This window comes from Ambystoma mexicanum, chromosome 3q, assembly GCF_040938575.1.
Source record: "Ambystoma mexicanum isolate Mex_15411 chromosome 3q, UKY_AmexF1_1, whole genome shotgun sequence".
NCBI lineage: Eukaryota > Metazoa > Chordata > Amphibia > Caudata > Ambystomatidae > Ambystoma > Ambystoma mexicanum.
The window spans coordinates 854,737,075-854,758,337 of record NC_090926.1 but is presented as its reverse complement, the minus strand read 5'-3'; the positions used below and the strand labels follow the sequence as shown (position 1 = coordinate 854,758,337).

At 49.8% G+C, this 21,263-nt stretch overlaps 1 protein-coding gene across 3 annotated transcripts in view; it reads left to right on the top strand.

Moving 5' to 3' along the window:
• TRIM25 (tripartite motif containing 25) overlaps positions 1-21,263 on the top strand; it is an 828,971-nt gene that overhangs the window by 192,204 nt on the left and 615,504 nt on the right. For all 3 annotated transcript variants that reach the window (XM_069654946.1, XM_069654947.1, XM_069654945.1), the window contains exon 3: positions 11,354-11,587. In XM_069654946.1, the coding sequence (XP_069511047.1) occupies positions 11,354-11,587 (234 nt within the window). The remainder of the gene's footprint in view (positions 1-11,353; positions 11,588-21,263) is intronic.

Below are 21,263 nucleotides of genomic sequence, written 5' to 3'. Positions count from 1 at the left end.
TCCAGGCCCTGTCCTGTAAGCGGCCATACTTGACTTTCCACAAGACGAGGGTGGTGCTGAGGACGCACCCCTCCTTCATGCCCAAGGTTCCGTCAGAATTTAATCTCAATGAACCCTTAGTGTTGCCTGTGTTTTTTCCGACACCCTCGTCGCCAGCTGAAAGGACTTTGCACTCGCTGGATGTGGCTTGAGCGCCGAAGTTTTATGTGGCCCGCACAAAGAGTTTTCGGAAGACTTCTCAGCTTTTTGTGAACTTTGGTCCTGTGAACCATGGGAAGGCCTTGTCCAAGGCTTCCATCTCCAGGTGGCTCTCCGGCTTCATCACTCATTGGGCCTCATTACGACCCTGGCGGAAATCAACAGACCGGACCGCCATAGCGTAAATAGCGTTTCCGCCATTGCACGAAGGAGCAAAGTGCGGCCCATTCCGACCCATCGGGCACGAGCATTACGCCATGGCGGAATCCGAAAGGCTGCGATGGCGGAAATGACCCCAAAACGGCCCTTACCGCCGCCGTACGCTGCACCAGGTGCAATACCGCCACCCATCTTAGCGGTCACCGTAATGAGCGGTCACCGTAATGAGCGGGCACCGCAAATTACGGGCACCGTAAATATACGGAAACGGAAGTAAAAGCATGTGGCCGGAACGGGAAACAGCACGCCGCACAACTATAAAATCCGATTCCCAACACAACCATTAAAAATCCGACCCTGACACACATCCCAACCCGTTAGCAACCCCAGTTAAAAAAATAAATATGGGAAAGGTAGCCAAGAAAGCGTGTGATCGCAAGCGGCAGGTCCACTTCTCCCGAGAGGAACTGACCGTGCTCACCGAGACCCTCCAGGAGAATGCCGCCGTCGTCTTCTCCAGTCAAATGACCAGGACGGCCCTTGCCAACAAGAAGGCCATATGGGCCCTGGTGGCACAGCGCGTAAGTGCGGTGGGGACAACACCCCGCACGCCACAGCAATGTCGCAAGCGGTGGGACGACCTGCGGATCCGCGTACGCAGCATACTTTCTGCGAACAGGAACATCACCACAGCTACCGGGGGGGGATCAGAGTCGCCCATCAAGTTGACCCCCTGGGAGGATATCTGCGCCTCCACCATAGGAATGGAGAGCATAGAGGGAGTCGGAGGGATGGAGAAAGGAGTGCCGACATCCGGAGAATCAGGTAGGTTGGCCAAGAGAAACAATGCGAAATCCACAAAGCACGAACATGTGCAGTACCATGTGACCCCATAGTGCAATACATACTTTGCCCTGACAGCGCCCTCAAAAAGTCAGAATGAATAAACAAATTAATCAAGATGCCATAAACAACCCCTACATGTGCAGCATGCACCCCCTAACTGCAGGCAGCCAAATGAATGCATCCTCAATCCACACGAAAATGAGACCACCTCCAAGGCCCAGTCCCAAATCACCCTCATGTACCACCCCAATGCATTTGATACGTTGCCATTCCAAATCCCACAGACCCATAACTAACGCTCGGCCCTCTTTACTCCACCACAGGGTCCGATACCAACGACGAGCTGCAGGACACCCCTACCAGCACGCCTGCAAAGCGGGCCAGGACCAACGTCCCAAGAGCCTCCACCTCAGGTGCAAGGATCAAGACACGGCAGCAGCAGGAATCAAGTGGCAGCACACTGGAGGGGACTGCAACAGGCACCCCAGCAGCCAGCAAGTCCACAACCCCAGCACCACAGGTCCCCCCAAAGAACGTATCTGATGGCACTGCCTCTGGTGGTAGCAGCACCATAGGTGACACAGCTGTCATGCCAGCATGCTCCGACACGGAAAACAGTGCTGGCGACGTAGGTACCATCCATGACCTTTCCCAATCCCCCTGCATGTTCCATCCCCTACACCATGACGAAACCACGCAGGGGCACCCTGAAGACGACGACTGGCCAACCCCCACAAGTCCTGTGCCAAGGCAACATGTGTTGAGCAGCCCCCCTGTCACACCACCGCAAATGTCCATGGCCCAGCAGAGGCAACAGTCCCTCGACCTGCTGATCGAGCAACAGCAGGAAGTGTCCACGCTACTCAAGGACCATGCAAATGAATGCGGGGGTTCCAGGGCAGCCATGGAAACATCCACCGAGACACTCAGGGCACAAATAGAGAAAAGTAGTGAGAGCCTCAGGGGAGAAATGGAGAGAAGCACCGAGAGCCTGAGAGCACAAATGGAGAAAAGCACCGAGAGCCTGAGAGCACAAATGGAGAAAAGCACCGAGAGCCTGAGAGCACAAATGGAGAAAAGCACCGAGAGCCTGAGGGGCGAACTGCATGCGACGTCCAAAGACGTTTGTGCTGAACTTGCTGCTGTGCGCCGTGTGCTCTCGGAGCTCTCACAAACCCTCAGAGACATGCATGGACGCGAGCAGGCAGAGACATCATCCGTGGCAAGTTCCGTCCAGGGCAGCCCCCAACGCAGATCTGGCAGGAACCTGCGCTCCACGGGCAGGGGTGCCCCTGATACCCGTAGAGGGGGCTTGCAATAGCGTCTACCCACGGACAGCATGCATATTTGGACACTGGTGTTGGGGGGGGAGGTAGTAGGGTGGAGGGGGTGTGTTGTGCTTCACTGGGTGGCGGGTCCATAGGGTGTATAAATCAAATCACATTCACAATACAGTACTTCATTATCATCCAATGACATGTGTGGACATTGATATTTGCGTACGAGGCCTTCATAGGCGTACAGTCCACAATGTGCCTGTACTACACACACACAGTGCCACAGGTCCCCTTTCCATGTAATAGGCACCATGCGTGGTTGCTAGAAGCATGCATCTATGATGCTCTGTCGGATTGCACGTGCATCCTGTGCCTCATGGACTCCTTGAGGTGCCTCCACATCCCCACCCTCATCATCATCATCTTCAGGTGCATGCAGTACAGCGTCAGGGGGCATGGGCACATTCCTACGTATGCACATGTTGTGCAGCATGACACATGCCATGACCATCTTAGAAACCTTCTCATGGCTGTACATGAGTGCCCCGCCAGACCTGCTGAGGCTGCGGAAACGAGCCTTCAGTAGGCCGAATGCCTGTTCAATGACCACACGGGTACGTGAGTGGGCATGGTTGTAGTCCTCCTCATGCTGGTTCTGTGGGTTCCGGATTGGTGTAAGGAGCCATCTCTTCAGTGGATACCCGGCATTACCTGTATGAGACGAATAAAGGGTGTCAGTGGAATGATAGTGCTAAGTAGCCCCCCCCCCTTCCTGCAAGGTCATTGACGCATCAAATGGGCCACGATGTCATGCATGGAATGAGACTCACCGAGTAGCCAGGATCTGTGCCCTGCGTGTCGCTCCATGTAGCGTGGTATTCTTGTGTTCCTCAGGACCATAGAATCATGGGTAGATCCTGGAAATCTGGCACAACAATGCGTAAAGATCTTGTTGGAGTCACACACCATTTGCACATTGATTGAATGATATTGTTTCCGGTTGCGGTACTGGACCTCCATGGCATGTGGGACAACCAATTCAACATGGGTGCAGTCGATGGCACCAATGCAACCCGGGATGCCGCCAAGTGCATGGAATCCCACTTTTGCGTTGGTAATCTCCTGGTACGTGCGTGGTAGTGTGATGTGGTCGTCGGCGTGCTTCAGGAGGGCATCGTGCACTTGGAAGAGTGTCCGTGAGAACAGTGGCTGTGAAATGCCATGCAACTGTCCGACTGTGTGCTGGTAGGTGCCTGTGGCCAGGAAGTGGAGTACAGACACCACCTTCAGTAGGGGTGGGATGGCGGTTGGGCTATCTATCATGCTCACGAGGTCAGCATGTGTCATGTCCACAATGGCGATTATGGTGTCCCGGTCCAAACGGTAGAGGGTGTGGATCTGCTCAGCAGTGAGGTTGAACGGATCAGCTCGGAGGCGTGGGATTGCGGGCCGCCTGCGTGGTGGTAGTGGCAGTGCTTGTGGGCCTTGCTGACCCTGCCTTGCCCTCCTCCTCCTCCTTCTCCTCCGTCTCCCCTGTGCGCCCGGTTGTTGTACCTGTTGTTGTTCGTCGTCTTCTTGTAGTTGTAGTACTTGCAGTGCTATCTGGTCCCCCAGGCCCAACATCGCTAGTCCTGCCGGTAGCATTTTGGAGTGGGAGTGGTTGTGGGAGGGGTTTGGGTCTGCTATATATGTGCTGTCGGCCTGTATGGCCTCCACCTGTGCTGATTGAATGAATCTGTGGCAGATGCAATCCCTTCTGGCCGAGCACGTCCCGCACGTAAGGCTGCATTTGGCCGCATGGCATCTTGGGATTGGAATCATGTATCAAATCCCGATGGCAGTGTGATGTACTTTGACTGATTTTCATGCTATGCTCCCATTGTTACACATGCTATAATTGCAGCCGCTTACATACCTGTGAAGAGTCAGTGGTATGTAGGGCTCGATCGATGGCCGACCCTCATGCAGCACAGTAACGTACTTCACCGACGGGCGTGGCGTCCCATTTGTGATTGTAGCCAGTTAGCATTATGACACACAGCCGCACTACATTGATGTAATTGTGAATGCAAGCGTTCACAGAGGCCTTTTCGACGTAATGTTGCAAGTGAGGAATTCGAAGGCCAGCATTTTTGGTATCGAAGTAGCGGTGAGGAGACGCCCACAGGTCTGCCTGGAAATGTAACGTTCTATTGTTGAATGTCCTTGGGACAGGGCCCATAACGAGCAGGCAATGAATGTCATGAATTGAATGGGATGCGCAATAGCGTAGTGGACGATAAGGCAGGACGTTCCCAAATCCATCTTGCTTCACAACACTACAGATCCGGCCAGGAGCACAGTGGGTTTTTGCAGACTGCATTACGCACAGACGCGATGGAAGTTTCAAATATTATGTGAGTGAATATTCATGCGTTTTCATTGCGGGATGAGGGAATGATGAATGGATGCATGGACAGATGATTCCATTTAGGGTCTGCCATGTACATGGGTTTTTTGAATCAATCCCCTTCCCCTGCGCTATGTGATGCAAGGCTGCCATAGTGGGACTTACGTCTATCTGCCCTTGTCGGATCCTCCCTGTCTCGACGCGCCTTCATACACTTGTGTCTAGGCACGTTACTAATCCCATGTCATGGGTTCTGTCTTGACGGACGCATGCACAGTAACCGACGTTGCCAATGGTGTATTTACCTCGATTGATTTCGTTATGATTCGATACTGATTTAGGGGTGTGTATATTCCTTTGGAGTGGGCTAGCATGCATATGGGTGTGGATTTGGTGTGTTGAATGAAGATTGTAATGCATCATGAGTCCCGTAATGCAATCGGTTAATTTGTGTTTCATTTGGGTGACAGGTATCTCCTGCCCTATTGCAGATGCCATCTGTACGCCACTCCTCCAGATGGGTTTTACTCTCGACACCTGCAGCTTCGGGTGAATCAGTGGAGCACCATTACGATCTTATGGGACGATCGCCAATGGGCCACATGCCCTTACGCTGTACTGGTGGCTAGGTGCAACATTTCGGCCTTTCAGCTGGACTAGTGCCTGCTTCATGGGACGGACCTGCGGTTCTTGCCGCTTCCATGTTGCCTTTTGGAACGTTGATGTAGGCCCTGTGTGCCATGATGGTACAGGGCGTCACACAAGTGGAAGCTGGTCAATTATTGCAGATGCAGCCCTCGGTGATGATGGATGTTTTGGTGTTATTTAGCAAATTGCTGTGAGGCCTTTGTCATTTGGATGTGCATTTAAATTGTATTCCGATATTTGGCGTGTTGCGTTATTCTTTGCAGGTGATGTAGCGATTTTCGATTTGTGGCGGTATGTATTGCGAGATGATCTGCATTGTGTTCCGCCTTCTGAGTTGAGTTGTGTGGTACTGTACTGGCCGCGTTTGCCTACGTAGCACAGTATGGTCACGGATGGGGGCTGCCATTGTGACTGTTTACATGATGTGCTGTTCAGGGGCGGGGGATTGGCTTTTGGCCGACTGGTGCCTGTCAGCCAGGTCGATTGGTGGAATGATGGGATGTTCAGAATGTGGCTGGTCACAGGTGCCTGTGTTTGCGTGCGTTTGTTGGAGGGGGACTGGGGTCATGTCCATTGGAATAGCTTCTGTATTCATGCCATCTGTGCCCTGCAGCTCCCATCGGCCCCTCTTGGGATGAGCCTGGCTGCTCAGTCACTCTGCCAACTTGTGTGGTACATGCTTCTGCTGATGGTTGGTTTGTTTACTGGCAAGAGTACAGGGCTGGTGCAATCCCCCTCAGGATGCTGTTTTGGATGTTGCCTTGCGCTGGTGGCAAGCGATGGGGGACTACTGTTGTTTTGTGTCATGTGTTCTTGATTTTCATTTTGATGTATTGTACCTTCACATGCCTGTGCTGCATCAGTACGGCTATGGTGACATGCCGTACATGGATGCCCACTCACGGGGCGCTTTGAGCCCCTGCATGCATTTCTACGTTGGCATGCATGGGTGAATTGTAGATTTCACTGGTTGCATAGTGTGAGTACATTGCGCCTGCCAGGAGTTGTGCAATGTGGCCAGGGAGTGGAGTACAGGCACTCAGTGGGCCATTTACGGTTGGTTCACGATGCCGTATTTCTCGCCATGGCGGAATGGTACTTTCCGACGTGCTTGATGGCGTTCAGTACATGTCCGCTAGGGTCAGAATTCGCGTACCGTTGCGCCATGGCAGTGTTTCCGGTTTTGCAAGGCGCGCGTGCGCGTACTTGGTGCAGTTAGCGTTGCCGTTCACTGCGGTGTCGCTAATGGCATCGTACTTTACGGTGACGGGTCATGATCGCAACGAGCGGTGTTCGATGGCGGTATTGCATTTCCGCCATCATTTTTCCATTTCCGCCAGGGTCGTAATGAGGCCCATTGTCACTGGTTGGCAAACCAATCGCTGCCTTGCCGTCCAAGAGCCCAATCTAGCAGAGTGATCGCTGCTACGACGGTGTTCCTGTCTGGTGTGCCCCTGCTGGACATCTGCAGGGCTGCTACGTGGAGGTCTACGCACGCCATCACGAAATTCTACTACGTCGACAGGGATTCCAGGGAGGAGTCCAGAGTCGGCTAAGCAGTGCTATGCAACTTGTTCGCTTGAAGGTGAGCCTAGTGAGGAGGTAAGAGTAACTGCTTCTGTGAAGCCTTGCCACCTCCTGTGCTTGTGTATGTATGTACTGCTATGTATTCTTTATTCATGATCACATGAATCCATGCCAGACCCCATGCTGGAGAAGGAACAAGTTACTTACCTGTAACTGCTTTTCTCCAGCATGGGTCTGGCATGGATTCACATGCAAACCCTCCCTCCTGCCCCTCGGCGGCTCTTCTTGGTCATACTGCCACTTTAGATGCTACCAAATCTGAAGATGGCTGTCAGAGGAGGGGCTTAGGGAGAGGGCAATCATTGCTTGGGTGCAGTATGAACCAGAGCTAGTGATTGGTTTATAGGCTTAAGACTGTTTATAAACGAAAGTGAAACTGTTTTTTCTTTTACTGAGGATCCCCGGCCTGACGATGGGGAATATTCGTGAGCATGTGAATCCATGCCAGACCCATGCTGGAGAACAACAGTTACAGGTAAGTAATGTGTTCTTTCCTTTCTGTGGCATAATTGGAACCATATACAGCAAGGACTGGAAAGTCCTCTTTACAGTCCTTCTACCTCACATTTGGTCATCTGCCTGACCCAAAACCAGCGCTGGACCTGGAATGTTCACTACTGTCACAGCCAAAATCAGCTAAATGCATGGGAATCACCAACAAGAACCAGGTCAAATAGATACAATTTGTAACGGCTTCAAACTGTTTAATTAAACACTAACTCAAGACAATGTGCCTCATTATGAGTGTGCCGGCCCGGCACACTCCGAGGTTTGTGAGCGGGTGCTTTACTGCCCGCCAGGTCTGACCTGGCGGACGAAACGGCACCCGCTCGCAGACCTTGCCGGATGCACCAGCACCATTCATGAATGATGCATCTGTCCTCCCCATTCCATTGAGTGCAATGGGACTCGAATGGGAATGGGGAGTCATTTTTTCTGGCGCCTGGCATTACCGGGTCCGCCAGGGCTTTAATGCCCCAGTAGGTCCCCAGTGCCGGGCGCCGGAAAAAAATGACTCCAGCAGCAGCTATGCCGGACTCATAATGAGGCCCACGGTCCGTAGTCGCCAGACATATTAACCATTGCATGTTCCAAAGCACACATGCTCGCTTGTGAAGAATCTCCTCTCTGTCCTTGGCTCCACAGGTTATATCAGCCCGTCAAGTTGCTGGATCGCGTTCCTCACTTCATTCTTTAACCTTTTCGGTTCCGGCAATAGTATGAGAGCCGCGACCTGTCGAGGAGCCGAGCAGCGTCCTCGTTGCTAGGCGATCAAAACCTGGTTGCTCATGTTGCAATATCGTCCTGTGTCTCTGTTGCTATGTGACTGAATGCTCAATGCACAATCCAATGTCGCCGCATCACCTCCCAGATTACCCGACGACATATGGACTCTTTTTGACCACACTGAGCACCATTCCGATCCACCCCGCTGCAGTGTCTCCTGCTCGCCAATCTCCGACCGTCACTGGCCCTTCTCGCTGTCGAACAACTCTGTGAGCTGACCCTCGCACCCCCGCAGTCTGTACTGCACGGGCTATAGCCAATTTGGTGCCAATTCAACCTTGAAGCACAAATGTTCCTCTTAAGGCGGTGGCACAAAAGAATGCCCGCCAAATTCAAACACAGCTCTCAGGGACATCAATCACTCATCACCAGTATAATAAAGGAATATGAAAACATCTTTCTAATGTGCCTTTTTTTATTAGGCGATCATCTGTAACAGCTGCAGCACATCCACCTTCAACAGCCTCCAATCTACAACTGGCCTCCCTCTCCTCATTCCATTCCCACTTTACCTTGTACAGCTTGAGTATACACAATTCTATTATAGAACACAACATGCAACATTCTGCTAAAGAATATAAATGCACGTTCGAAACTATACAACAACTGGCAGATCTGCGCAATGTAGTTGGTCTTGCGGCCTGCAACTAGTTGCAATGTACAAGTGCTGCCTCACAGGCTGCACATGTGCAATGTGGACCCTGGCAAGAGCACCAGCGAGCAACCTAAAAGGGGTGGCAAGCAACATGTTGATTATGAGTTACAGGTTAGGGATTGTTGGTATATGCCAATTTTCACACAGTAAACCCTTTCATGATGTTGCACTCATATCCGCCATTTCCACTGTAAATCGCTTTCATGATGAAGTGCAGTTCCGCTCCCATGCCAAACAAACATATGTGCGCATGCTCTTGCACATATGGTCACACTCAAAGGTATCACTAGGGTGGTGGGGAAGGTGCGGAACGCACGCGGCGACACCCCTCACAGGTGGTTACACCAGGGGAGCCGGGTACGCCTCCCCAGCCCAATTGAAGCCACAAATTCAATTTGCTCAAAGGTGCAGCCTGTTATCGATTCTTACAGAGGCCGCATGAGTTACCGCACCGGGTATCACCAACTCTAGTGACTCCACTAGTCACACTCTATTACCCTCACACACACTTGCACACATATGCAAACTCTTGCACACACACCATGCATGCATGCATAGTAAAATATTTTTTTTAATTTAGCGTAGGTCCGGGGGAATAGCTCAGGGGCAATGTGTTTGCCTTGCAGGCAAGACAGCGCATAGCAACACAGGAGAGTCTCCTGTACTAGGCGCGTTAGAACAGATTAATGTATTAATTAATTACTTTACTTCTCCCTTCTGGAGTTCTGGCTTCCTCTGATGCCCATACCAATCCCAGCTCATTTGCTAGCCCTGCACTTTACTTGTAATTCCTTGTGTGTGTCGCCTATGTACAGCACTCCATTGCTTCCCAGCTAGATTTGCATCGTATATGATATATGATATGATATGGCCTTTGTAACGCGCCTATACACAAGTGTTTCAAGGCGCGACGAGGCAAGAAAGGAGGAACAGAGGGAGGACAGAGACAACGATCTTACTAGGCCAAGTGACATTGGCCTACATACATTTCCATGTGGTGATCGGTCTTCTCTCCTGTCTGGGGTAACCGGATTCAGGAAGACTGGCACATGTGTCCTGGCTGTAAAGTAGTAACACACATGCAGGTCTGGCCAGGATCTGAACTTGGTTTCCAAGCAACCAGTGAACTGCAGCCTGTAGAGCCTGCATGATGCTGCTCAGCTCACACCCGGGACAATTTAAGTGTATTGTTACAATTTTCAAACCAGGCTCAAAAGTGAGGGATAAGATGGAGGTGTCCAAGGGAGACGATTATCCACTCTACCCCCTGGCACCACCACCCTACCCTCATCAATATATATGGGTAAGGACAGAGTAAGGGAAGAGGAGAGGGGAAAACAGGAACTGCGGGTTTGGGCCAGGAAAACGCTGGCTGTGGGACATTTTGCATTCAGTGAAATAAAGAGATGTGTTGCTGTACAACACCTCCATGCCTGTGAATTTATTGGGCGCAAATATTACGGGCACTGATCTTCAAATGGACTTTTTTTTTACCTACTGTTATTGCTACCTCAATTATACTGTGATATTACTTATATGGTTGACAGACCTGGAAACCCTTTTATAACTCAAGTGGGAACAAAAACCAGCCCCACTGCATACCTATCCGTTCGCAGCAGTGTATCTGGTATGATATATTTTCCCTTAGATAGGACACAGACAGCTAGCATGATATTCTTTTCTTTTAAATCAGACACAAATAGTACAACTGTAAACATTTGAGCATGACATTCAGTGTATTAAACTTGTAAGTATTTTCTCTGAAGCCAAAGTGAATATGCATCATATTTTTACATAAAATGTAGCTCTGTTTTATTCCTAAAGTAATCAAACAGGAATTAATTTTGTTCTAGTAAGGATTTTGTCTTTGATTGTTTCATGTGGTTTTCTGCTTGACCTTTAACTCAAACTGTGTAGATCCACTGAGCAAACCCATACAAAAAAAGAGATACTTTTTTGTCCAGTAACTTGACGTTGTCCATGGTGGATAAATACATTCCAGTATTAGTCACAGATCTCTGTTTTAGTGGTCATGATCTTTGGGCAGAAAAGCCAAAAACGGATTTTGTAGGACCACCTATTCTGTGAGATTGCTGGTGTCGAGGATATGTCCTTTTGATTTCTGTCTGTGAATACTCCACGACAAAACATACTATGATGAAAATAACATTTCCAGTTTAGGGCCAACTTATATCACTTTATGCTGTTTATTTGACGTTTAACAGTCTTTCTTGGAAATGTATGTAAGGTGTGCCAGAAAATCATTGTTTCTTTGTGTAATTGTGTCATGTACTTGTTTTGCTTTAGGATGCAGTCAACAGGCGAAAGACAGTGCTGAAAGAGGAATTCTCAGAGATCAGCACAATAATTCAACGAGAGGAGCAAAATGCTATGAGGGCTATTGAAGAAGAGGAAAAACGAGTCAAAAACAAATTTGCCTATACCCAAGATGTCTTGCATAAAAAAAAGACGGAATTTGAAAATTATAAAGATAAAGTGGATATGTTACTAAGTGAAGAGGATGATATCATATTTTTAATGGTAAGATGTTACAATTTTAGCTCCTTGTGATATCCCCTCATATGTGATATCTTTTATAGGCCATCCAACAAAGTTACTTTTTACCCACGACTAACAGGGGCCACATTTGCTTTTATTTTAGCAGGTCTCTTTTAACTATCAACCTCTTTCCTGTCTTATCAATTATTGGGCTCGTTCTAATGAGATCACAAAGTGTGGGGTTTAAGAGTTTTACCACTACTGCCTCTCTGGGGCTCGACTGTGCAAACAGAATTTGCTGATTCAGCACATGCCTTTTGATAAACCAAGTTTCTGATGCTTGTTAATCTGCTTAGAATCACCTGCTGTGCATATAGTCCGATATCTAGTGGTAATCGCGGAGTATTGCATCTTTCTTTCGAGGATTGAAAGGGGACGTCGACATGGGCGTGCCTGTAACACTATCCCTAACGTGTAGTGTACCCTAAATTCCTCACGCGTCGATGTCCCTCAGATTGTTTTTTTCCACCCAACTAGTTGATCGCTTTATGTGGAACTCGAAAGAGGTATATTTCTATTTCATAATTCCTTTGTCCCACGACCGGCAGTCGTCTAATTTTCCATTTACCATCTCGACGGCTGCTTTGTGGATCACTTTACTGAAGATGTATATGGCTTTCGGCGACTGGTGCATTGCTCCACGCTGTCGACCGCGTGGCCTCGGCCCTCTGGCCAGGCCTATACAGTAGGGAGAGTGGGGCCCCGGGGTTTGATTCTCTGAGAATGCATTTCCTTTTCCCTTCTGTTTCCCTTTCTGGTCTGGCTACCTCCCTTTACCTCTACTATAAGAGGACTCCATTTAAATGTTGCCTGTCCTGTAACAGCAAATATCCGTGGAAAGACACACATCGCAAGTGCAACAAGTGTCTCCCTCGTGATCGCAACAAGCAATCCTGCAAGTCTTGCGAACTTTTCCATCCTGAGACGCTAAAGGATAGGCGGACGAAACGGTGGGCGGCCTACGCGATGCAGGCCGAGTCTTGTTCCCCCGTAGGGGCCGTCGCTGACAGTGAGAATTCTAGAGACAGCCGTGGCTCTTATGTGGAGGCATAGACCTTTCTGTGGAACCGTCCGGTTCTCTGTTGCCCGTCCCGACAGTCATGCCACTGGCACTGCTATGGGGAGAGCACACCCCTGCCACATGGGCACACTTGCACCATCGAAGGCTATGCATTCAACCCCACAGACTACCTCGACGGATGTGTCGAGGAAGCAGCAGAAGCCAACAGGCCCGTTGAAAGTTTTGACGGCGCCTACCGATTCTCACGATCGGCTGCCCAATCCAGAACCGCAGTCGTGGCATACGTCCGGGCATTCCAGCCATAAGGGCGTCTCTTCAAAAAGGCACTCGGGCGCCAATGCGCCATCAAAGAGTGTATCAGCCTGAACGGTTTCGGCCGTGCTGAAAAAAACTTGACGTTTGTAGGTGCGTCGAAATCTCCCTCTCACCCACCAGAGCTATGCGAGAGTCTCGCAAGTATTGTTTCAGCATCAAATAAACCAAGGAGTACATCCTATCAGCGAGAGGAGTATTCAGATGGGTCCCAGCACCTCTCTAAGACTCTGTCTGACAAATCCCTTCCTTCTAAGGACTCATGTCATTCTGAAAAGCCCCCGCCCCTCGTGACCCCTCTGGTTCATCTCTGTGGACCAGATTGAGGTTTGAGAGCTATATGGATAAACATTCACAGTTTCTGGACTTCTCAGAAAGGTTTACAACCCCTAAGGGATCTAGGGAGGAGGATACCTGCCCTGCCTTACCAAAAGTGCAGAAGCTGTCAAGTCTTACCCCACAGGAAGAGGTTTTTGAACTCTCAGAACCTGAAGAGGCCTATGAGGATCCCTATGGCCAGGATGACAATCCCTTTGGCCAGGAGGTACCTGATCCGTGCCCAGATTGGGGTAGAGATCAGCCTGTAGAGAAAGCACCTTGGCTTTCTCCTACTCATACTCGGGAGCCAGATGCCCTTTGTCTGGACCCTCCTTCCTCACCACCACAGAGGCAGGCATCACCTATTGATGATCAGATGGATTTTAATGCAATCCTGAAAAGGGCTGTGTAATATCGCGGAAGTGGACTGGTTTCGCCTCTGATTTTTTTTATAGTGTGGAAAATGTGTCTTTCTTAGTCCACATTTGTGTGGGGGGTGAAATAATCAGTGAGGACTGACTTCAGGTTGGTATAGGTGTCTATGGTGCTTTCTGGTATTTCATCTAGAATGTCCTGCACGTTTGACCCCACTGCGTGGTGCAACAGGCTATGTTTCGAATGGATTGTGTCCTCCCACGTATTCCTCATTTTATGATAACTCGTTGTCTCCAGCTTCGCTGCTTCGGAAAAACAATTCTCTCGGCAGAGGGCGCTGTGCTCGAGGTTGTGGCCTCGATTGTCCCTCAACGCACTCCGTACTCTTTCGACGTCACCGATGGTATAAATAGCTCGAGTCACACCCGTTGCTTCAGTTCCGTTTTTCCGATCGCTTCGCTATCGAGAACGGCGCGCTTCAGATTTTCTGTGAAGAAAATGTCGTCATCTTCGACTCCTTCGACACCCAAGACTGGGTTCAAGAAGTGTGTAGATTGTGGATCAAAAATATCGATCACGGATCCCCACCGGGTTTGTCTCTGGTGTCTCGGTTCCAGTCACCGAACCAACAACTGCGGTTCCTGCCAATCCATGACCGAGAAAGCTCTTCGTGAGAGGAGAGGTAAACTGTTGGTGGGGAGGGAAGCCTCTAAGAAGGTTATGTCTATAAAACATAAGAAAGCGACTGATTCGAAGGAATCGGATCGCCATAGGCACTCCAAGAGATCTCGATCTAGGAGTGGATCGAGACACTCTTCGTCATTGTCTAAAAAAATTAAGAGGAGACATAGATCTCCCTCATCATCTTCTTCTTCAGTGTCGACCGAAGAAATTCAATGTCCGACAAAATCGGATTCTCCCAGTAAATGGGAAGAATTCTGTAAAAAGATGATGGAGGTTTTCGAGAACGCGGCCCGACCGCCTCGAAAGAACCTCGAAAAAGCCATACCTCTAAGGTCTCTCCATTGGATGACAAAGGGAATTCCAAGACTACAATGGTAAAAACCAGTAGTGTCGAGGATACTAAAAAAATTTGAGTCAACGCCAAGCCGTCGAAGACTCTTCAAGAGTCAAGCACTTCTCCGGTGCCACACAAAAAACACAAGTCGTCAAAGGCTTCGACGACTTCATCGACGCCGTTGGCGTCAACCGTTTCGGCACCAAAACCAAAAACATCCTCGACGCCCGTGTCGAAGTCATCCTCGAAGTCATCGAAGACTCCTTCGACAACTTCGAAGGATTTATCAATCCCTTCGACGTGTATGGTAGAAGAAGAAAGGAGATTCACTCCTTTGCCCAGGTCAGACTTTTTAAAGTCCATGTCCTCAATTTATGAGGAATCTGGCTCAGAAGAAGACGAAGTTACTCCTTTTGGAGTTTCTTATGGCACAAAGCAAGTTCCTGAGGAACTTATTGACCAGGAATCTAGAATGAGAGACCTGAGTGATACTCTACATTCTGCCAGTGGAATTGACACCTCCCCAGAATTAGAGTTTGCCAGACCTGATTCTGCAGAGCATGCAGATGCTGGGTACAGGGGTCTTATGACCAGAGTGATAGAATATATGGGTTGGGGTAACACTTCACCCGTTTTTGAACAGGATGACATTACGGATATAATTGTCAGAGGGCCGCTAAAAGATCCAGTTCTCCCCTTTCACAGGGCTCTTCAGAGGACGGTGGAGAAAAACTGGGATAGACCTGAGAGTATTGCTGCTGCAGATTGCACTTTTCCAAAAAAATATAGACCAGCTGGTACAGATCCTGAAAACTTAAATATGCATCCGACTCCAGAAAGTCTAGTCATTCAGGCAGCATCTACATCAAAACAGACTGCATATCCCACTATTCCTCCAGATAGAGAGGATAAAAAAGTTGAGGCATGGGCACGTAAAGTTTTCACTTCAGCAGTCTGGCCCTTAAATCGACACATGTCACCTGTACCCTGGCCAGGTTTACCCATACCCTGTGGGACTGTAATTCGGCGGCGGCTGATCATATTCCGGAAGGCGAGGAAAGGGAAGGCTTCCTGAATATAGTCAAAGACGGGAAGGAGGCAATGGGGGAATGTCTCCAGTCTGGACTGGATACTGCTGATAGTATCAGCAGGTCCATGGCTGCAAGCGTTGTGCTACGCAGATTTGCGTGGTTGAGGAAGTCGGGGTTTGCACCGGATGTGCAAGCCAGACTCCTTAACATGCCCTTTGATGGCTTGAGGCTGTTTGGCAGCAAGGCTGATGAAAGCCTAGAAAAACTTCAGACCACGAAAGCGGCAGCTAAATCGCTTAGCACCTCTATACGCCAGCCTCTAAAACCCTATTCCGGCTTATCTTCCTGGAGGGGTCGTTCTTTTCGATACTACTCCTCTTTTGGTAGCGGAATAGACAGGCTTCTCAAAGGGGCAAAAGAAACTTCCCTCGTGGAGCACGAGGAAGAGGTGCATCTGTACCCTCAGCCACTCCTGCAGCCGCCTCCAAATCCCTCTGAGACCTTGTTACACAAAACACAAGTGGGTGGCAGGATCTCTCAGCATCTGAAGGAATGGCGGGGCATTACCTCAGATGCTTGGGCACTGGAAACAGTAGCCCAAGGTTACTGTCTCCCCTTCCTAAAAAGGCTTATGAATCATCCTCCGGGAGCCAACTCCCTCAAAACTCCAGATTCGCTCCTGTTGCAGGAAATTTTAACCCTGTTAGAGAAAGGTGACATAGAACTGGTACCTGTAGCGGAGAGGAACAGGGGTTGGTACTCCCCATATTTTCTCATTCCAAAAAAGGACGGAGGACTGAGACCCATCTTGGACTTGAGAAACTTGAACAAGTTCCTCAGGAAGGACAAGTTCAAAATGGTGACTCTTTCTCAGATCCTTCAGGCTCTCCAACTCCAAGATTGGTTGGTATCATTGGACCTTCAGGATGCTTACTTTCATGTGCCAATCCATCCAAAGCACAGAAAGTACCTGAGATTCGCGATTGGCAATTCTCATTATCAGTTTCGAGTTCTGCCATTCGGGTTGACCTCCGCCCCGAGGGTTTTCACCAAACTGTTGGCGGTTGTGGCAGCGAGTCTCAGGAGAGGAGGTATTCACATATATCCCTACCTGGACGACTGGTTGATCAGAGCAAGTTCTCCAGAACAAGCTCAGGAACATCTTTCGATCACCTGCCACTTCCTCCATGATTGGGCTTCTCCCTCAATTTCAAGAAGTCCCACATGATACCATCCCAGAAGCTCCAGTTTATCGGAGCAGTCTTTGACACTTTGTCGGGACAAGCCTCGCCTCCCGAAGTGGGAGCTCTCCACATCCAGCAGATGGTAACAAAATTCCAGAATGCCCAACGTCTACCGGCCTTCGATTTTCTCAGGTTTCTCGGCCTCATGGCATCCTGCATTTTCCTAGTACCAGAGGCCAGATTGAGAATGAGATCCCTTCAATGGGCACTCAGAATTCAGTGGTCCCAGTTCTCAGGGAATATGTCGGATCTTCTGCAAGTCCCAAGCGCAGTTGCTCAGGATCTTCTATTGTGGGCTTGCAACGACAACATTCTCAAGGGAGAGTCTTTTTGGCAACCATGGCCGGAGATAACAGTAGTGACGGACGCCTCACTCACAGGGTGGGGAGGACACACCAACGATCTGACAATCAGCAGTCGTTGGTCTCCATCGGAGTCCAAACTACACATCAACCTTTTGGAGCTGAGGGCAATCAGACTCGCGCTGAAGGCTTTTCTGCTCTCTGTACAGGGAAAGAATGTCCTGAAAATGACAGACAACACAGTGGCAATGTACTACCTCAACAAGAGAGGAGGTGTAGGGTCACTACCACTGTGCATAGAGGCAATGCAGCTCTGGTTCTGGGCAATGAAAGAAGGAATCTCTCTATCAGCAATTCACCTAGACGGAGAGAAGAACACGACGAAATACGCTCTGAGCAGGCAGAGTTCAGTCTCCCACAAGTGGGAGTTGGCTCAGGAAGTCCTTCTGGAGATCTTCGACCTTTGGGGAACCCCTCAAGTGGATCTGTTCGCCACCGCGATCAACCGGAAGTGTGATCAGTACTGCTCAAGAGAATTTCCTCAAAGAGGAGCTCTGGCAGACGCATTCGTAGTGGAGTGGAAGTTTCCTCTGCTGTATGCGTTTCCCCCAGTCCCCGTGATTCCTCAAGTAATCAGGAGGTTGAGAAAGTTTAGGAAAACCATGATCCTAATTGCCCCGGATTGGGCCAGGAGGACGTGGTACTCGGACCTTCTAGACACGTCCATCTGCCCTCCAATACGTCTTGCGCAAAGAGAGGATCTTCTCTCGCAAGAGGAAGGTCGGGTTCTCCATCCAGAGGTCAAGACACTCAACCTTCATGCATGGTTTCTGAGAGGTTGAGATACAAGGATTGGGATCTTCCGGATGACATAATGGAAGTCTTGCTTTCGCCAGAAGGCCAGCAACAAAATCTTTGTATCGATGTCGCTGGAACAGGTTTAGTAACTGGTGCAAAGATAAGGATGTGGACCCTTTTCAATGTGGCACTCCAGTAGTGCTCTCTTTTCTATTACATCTAGCCAATCTGGGTTAGTGAACGTCAGGCTCTCTCATGCAGACCACCATATACTATTTTTTATAATCGTAAGGTAGTCCTTAAAGTTAAACCTTCATTCTTACCAAAGGTAGTTTCGGACTTCCATTTGTCACAAAAAATAGTATTACCAACTTTTTATCCTCCTCCTCATTTGGGCAAGGAAGAGGAGAGACTGCACAGACTAGATCCCAAGAGGGCTCTTAGTTTTTACATCTCAAGGTTGTCTAAATTGGGACAAAATGATCAACTATTTGTGGGTAATAATGGTCATAAACTAGGCTTATCTGTAAGAAAACAGACCATATCCCGCTGGATCATCTTAGCCATAATTGAATGCTACAGATTAGCGGGAAAAGACCCACCAGATGGGCTTCATGCCCATTCTACAAGGCGAATGGCTACTTCTAGGGTCTAAAGAGGGGAGTCCCGGCAACAGATATTTGTGCAGCTGCAACTTGGAAAACAATGCATACTTTTGTCAAGCATTACTGCTTGGATACTGCCTCCTCCAATGAGGGATTATTTGCCAAGGCAGTTCTGCATTCTGTTCACGAAAACTAAAGCTAGTACTCCCACCTCCAAAATTGTCACTGCTATGGGAGTCTATCATAAGTTGAGGAATACGTGGGAGGACACAATCCATTCGAAGAACAAGTTACTTACCAACTGTAACGTTCTTTCGACTGGATGTTCCTCCCACGTATTCCTCATCGACCCTCCCATCCTACCCCACAGTACAGTTTACGTTTTCTTCCACTTTCCTCTTACGATGAGTGCATCAGTTATGGGCACGCCTGGGTGTTCCTCCTGTATGTTTCATCGAAAAAACAGAACTGAAGCAACGGGCGCAGCTCGAGTTATTTATACCATCGGTGACGTCGACAGAGTACGGAGTCCGTCGAGGGACAATCGACTCCACGACCTCGAGCACAGCGCCCTCTGCCGAGAGAAATTTTTTTCAGAAGCAGTGAAGCTGAAGAGAACCAGTTATCATAAGATGAGGAATACATGAGAGGAACATCCAGTCGAAAGAACGTTACAGTTGGTAAGTAACTTTTTCGTCTGTTCATCTTCCAATGGCCCTGCCGCTTTTAGACACACTTCAAAGTCCCTTAGCCACCTTTTCCATCTTGACCCAAGGGTGCTAGTGTAAGTGAGGTTGAAGCTGGATGGCAGCTGTGATAGTAGGCTATCATTTTTCTTTGTGTTGGTCTGTTGGGTGTCACTGGGACTGTCAGTGACTCCTCTTCAGATATGCTCATGAAGCGTTATTTCAATTTCCTTTGAGTAGTTTTATTGCTGTTCACAGTCTGCCAGATGAGGCCTTGCTATGAGTGTGGTGTGGCCCAGGCGCCTGGAGGGGGCGCTGTGCTGAATGTTGGGGCTTTCCACGGCCTTCACCCTGCGGCGCTGTTTGGTCTGAGCATGTGTGCTGCTGTGGATAGTGGCCCACGCGGGGCGCTGCAGGGGGTTATGGTGGGCCTGTGTTCTGGACTAATGGCGGTTGACAGATTGATGCGGGCGAGTATCAGGCGCGCTGCACTCTTACCCGTGGGTTGCGTTCGGAGAGGGAGGGCCACGCCTCCCCCGCTCACAGAGATTTCCCTGCTCTCGCACGAAGCTGGAGTTCCTCAACCGCCCGGAGAGTTGTGGGCGGGGAGTCATTGCTCTACCCGCTGATGTTCGTGTGCCCGAGGTCCTGCCTGGACCCGGGCCGTTGCCATCGGCGGGAGACTCTTCCCTCTCTACCGCCCGTAGTTGAGTGTGTGGGGAGCAGCAGCTCCACCTGCAGATGCTGGAGTGGACGAGGTCCTTTCAGGACCTTCCTGGGTGCCGTTGGCGGGAGACTGCTTGTCTCCACCGCCCGGAATTGCTCAAGCAGAGAGTCATGGCTCCACCCGCGGATGGCCGTGAGTGCGCAGACAGTCAGGGACACGCGTGGTGCCGGCAGGGAGCCTTTACGCTCGCATCCGCTGCTGTGCTTGTCCTGCGCACGGCGTCAGCTCAGCCTCTCCAGAGGTGTGGATCGAGATGGTGAGCTAGATGGGGCTCGAAAATCGGCCTTGTCGCCAATGTGATATCGCGGAAGTTGACCGCCTCACACTGCATGCATACCCGGCCTGCTCACTCACACAAGGAGGAGGCCGACACGGAGCTGGGGTGCAAAACTTCTTTATTCTTACAGTACCCGCCAGGAACTGGCGCCTCCCGCTTCCCTGCCTCCTCCCCTTCCCTCTGTCCCCTGGTACTCCTCACGTGATGTGAGTGTAGTGACAAAACCACAGGCTGCAGAACATTTCCAAATTGCCACACAGGAGGCTGTTCAAGATACTGACTTTGTGGAGGACATCCTGAAGGAGAAACTTCCCACAAGCCAGGCTATCCCCTTGTTAAATTCTGTCAAAAAACGCCTTGCACCATCCTTGATGTCCCCTTCCCTTACAAGGGCTGTGAACCCTCAAGTCGAAAAATGGTTTCGCCCCACTCCTTCGGACCCGTTATACATCCAAGGGCATGCCACTCCAGACTCCCTGGTTGTCGCTACCACCAGGGAGAGGACTGGGGTACCACTATCTACCTCTGAGTCACCCCCCCAATAAAGACTGCAAGAAGTTGTAATCCCTTGGCAAACGCATCACCCATTCGGCAGCATATTCGACAAGAATTGCTAATAATTCAACACTTCTTGCCAGTTATTCTGATGTACAGTGGAACCTGTTTGAGGAAGAGGTCCCTGAACCGGTACAATGATGCCTGCTGACGATTGTCTCGGAAGGGAAGCAGGTAACCCACAACATTCTGAAAAATACATTGGATGCAGCAGAGACCTGCACCTTCTGAAAAGGCATGCCTGGCTTAAGAACTCAGGGTATAGGCCAGAGACACAGGCCTCCTTAATAAACAAACCAGTGGAGGACACACATTTGTTTGGCAAGGCTGTGGATGATGCCTTGGAGACTGTGAAGAAAGAAAACGAGACTCTTAATTCTAAATCAGAT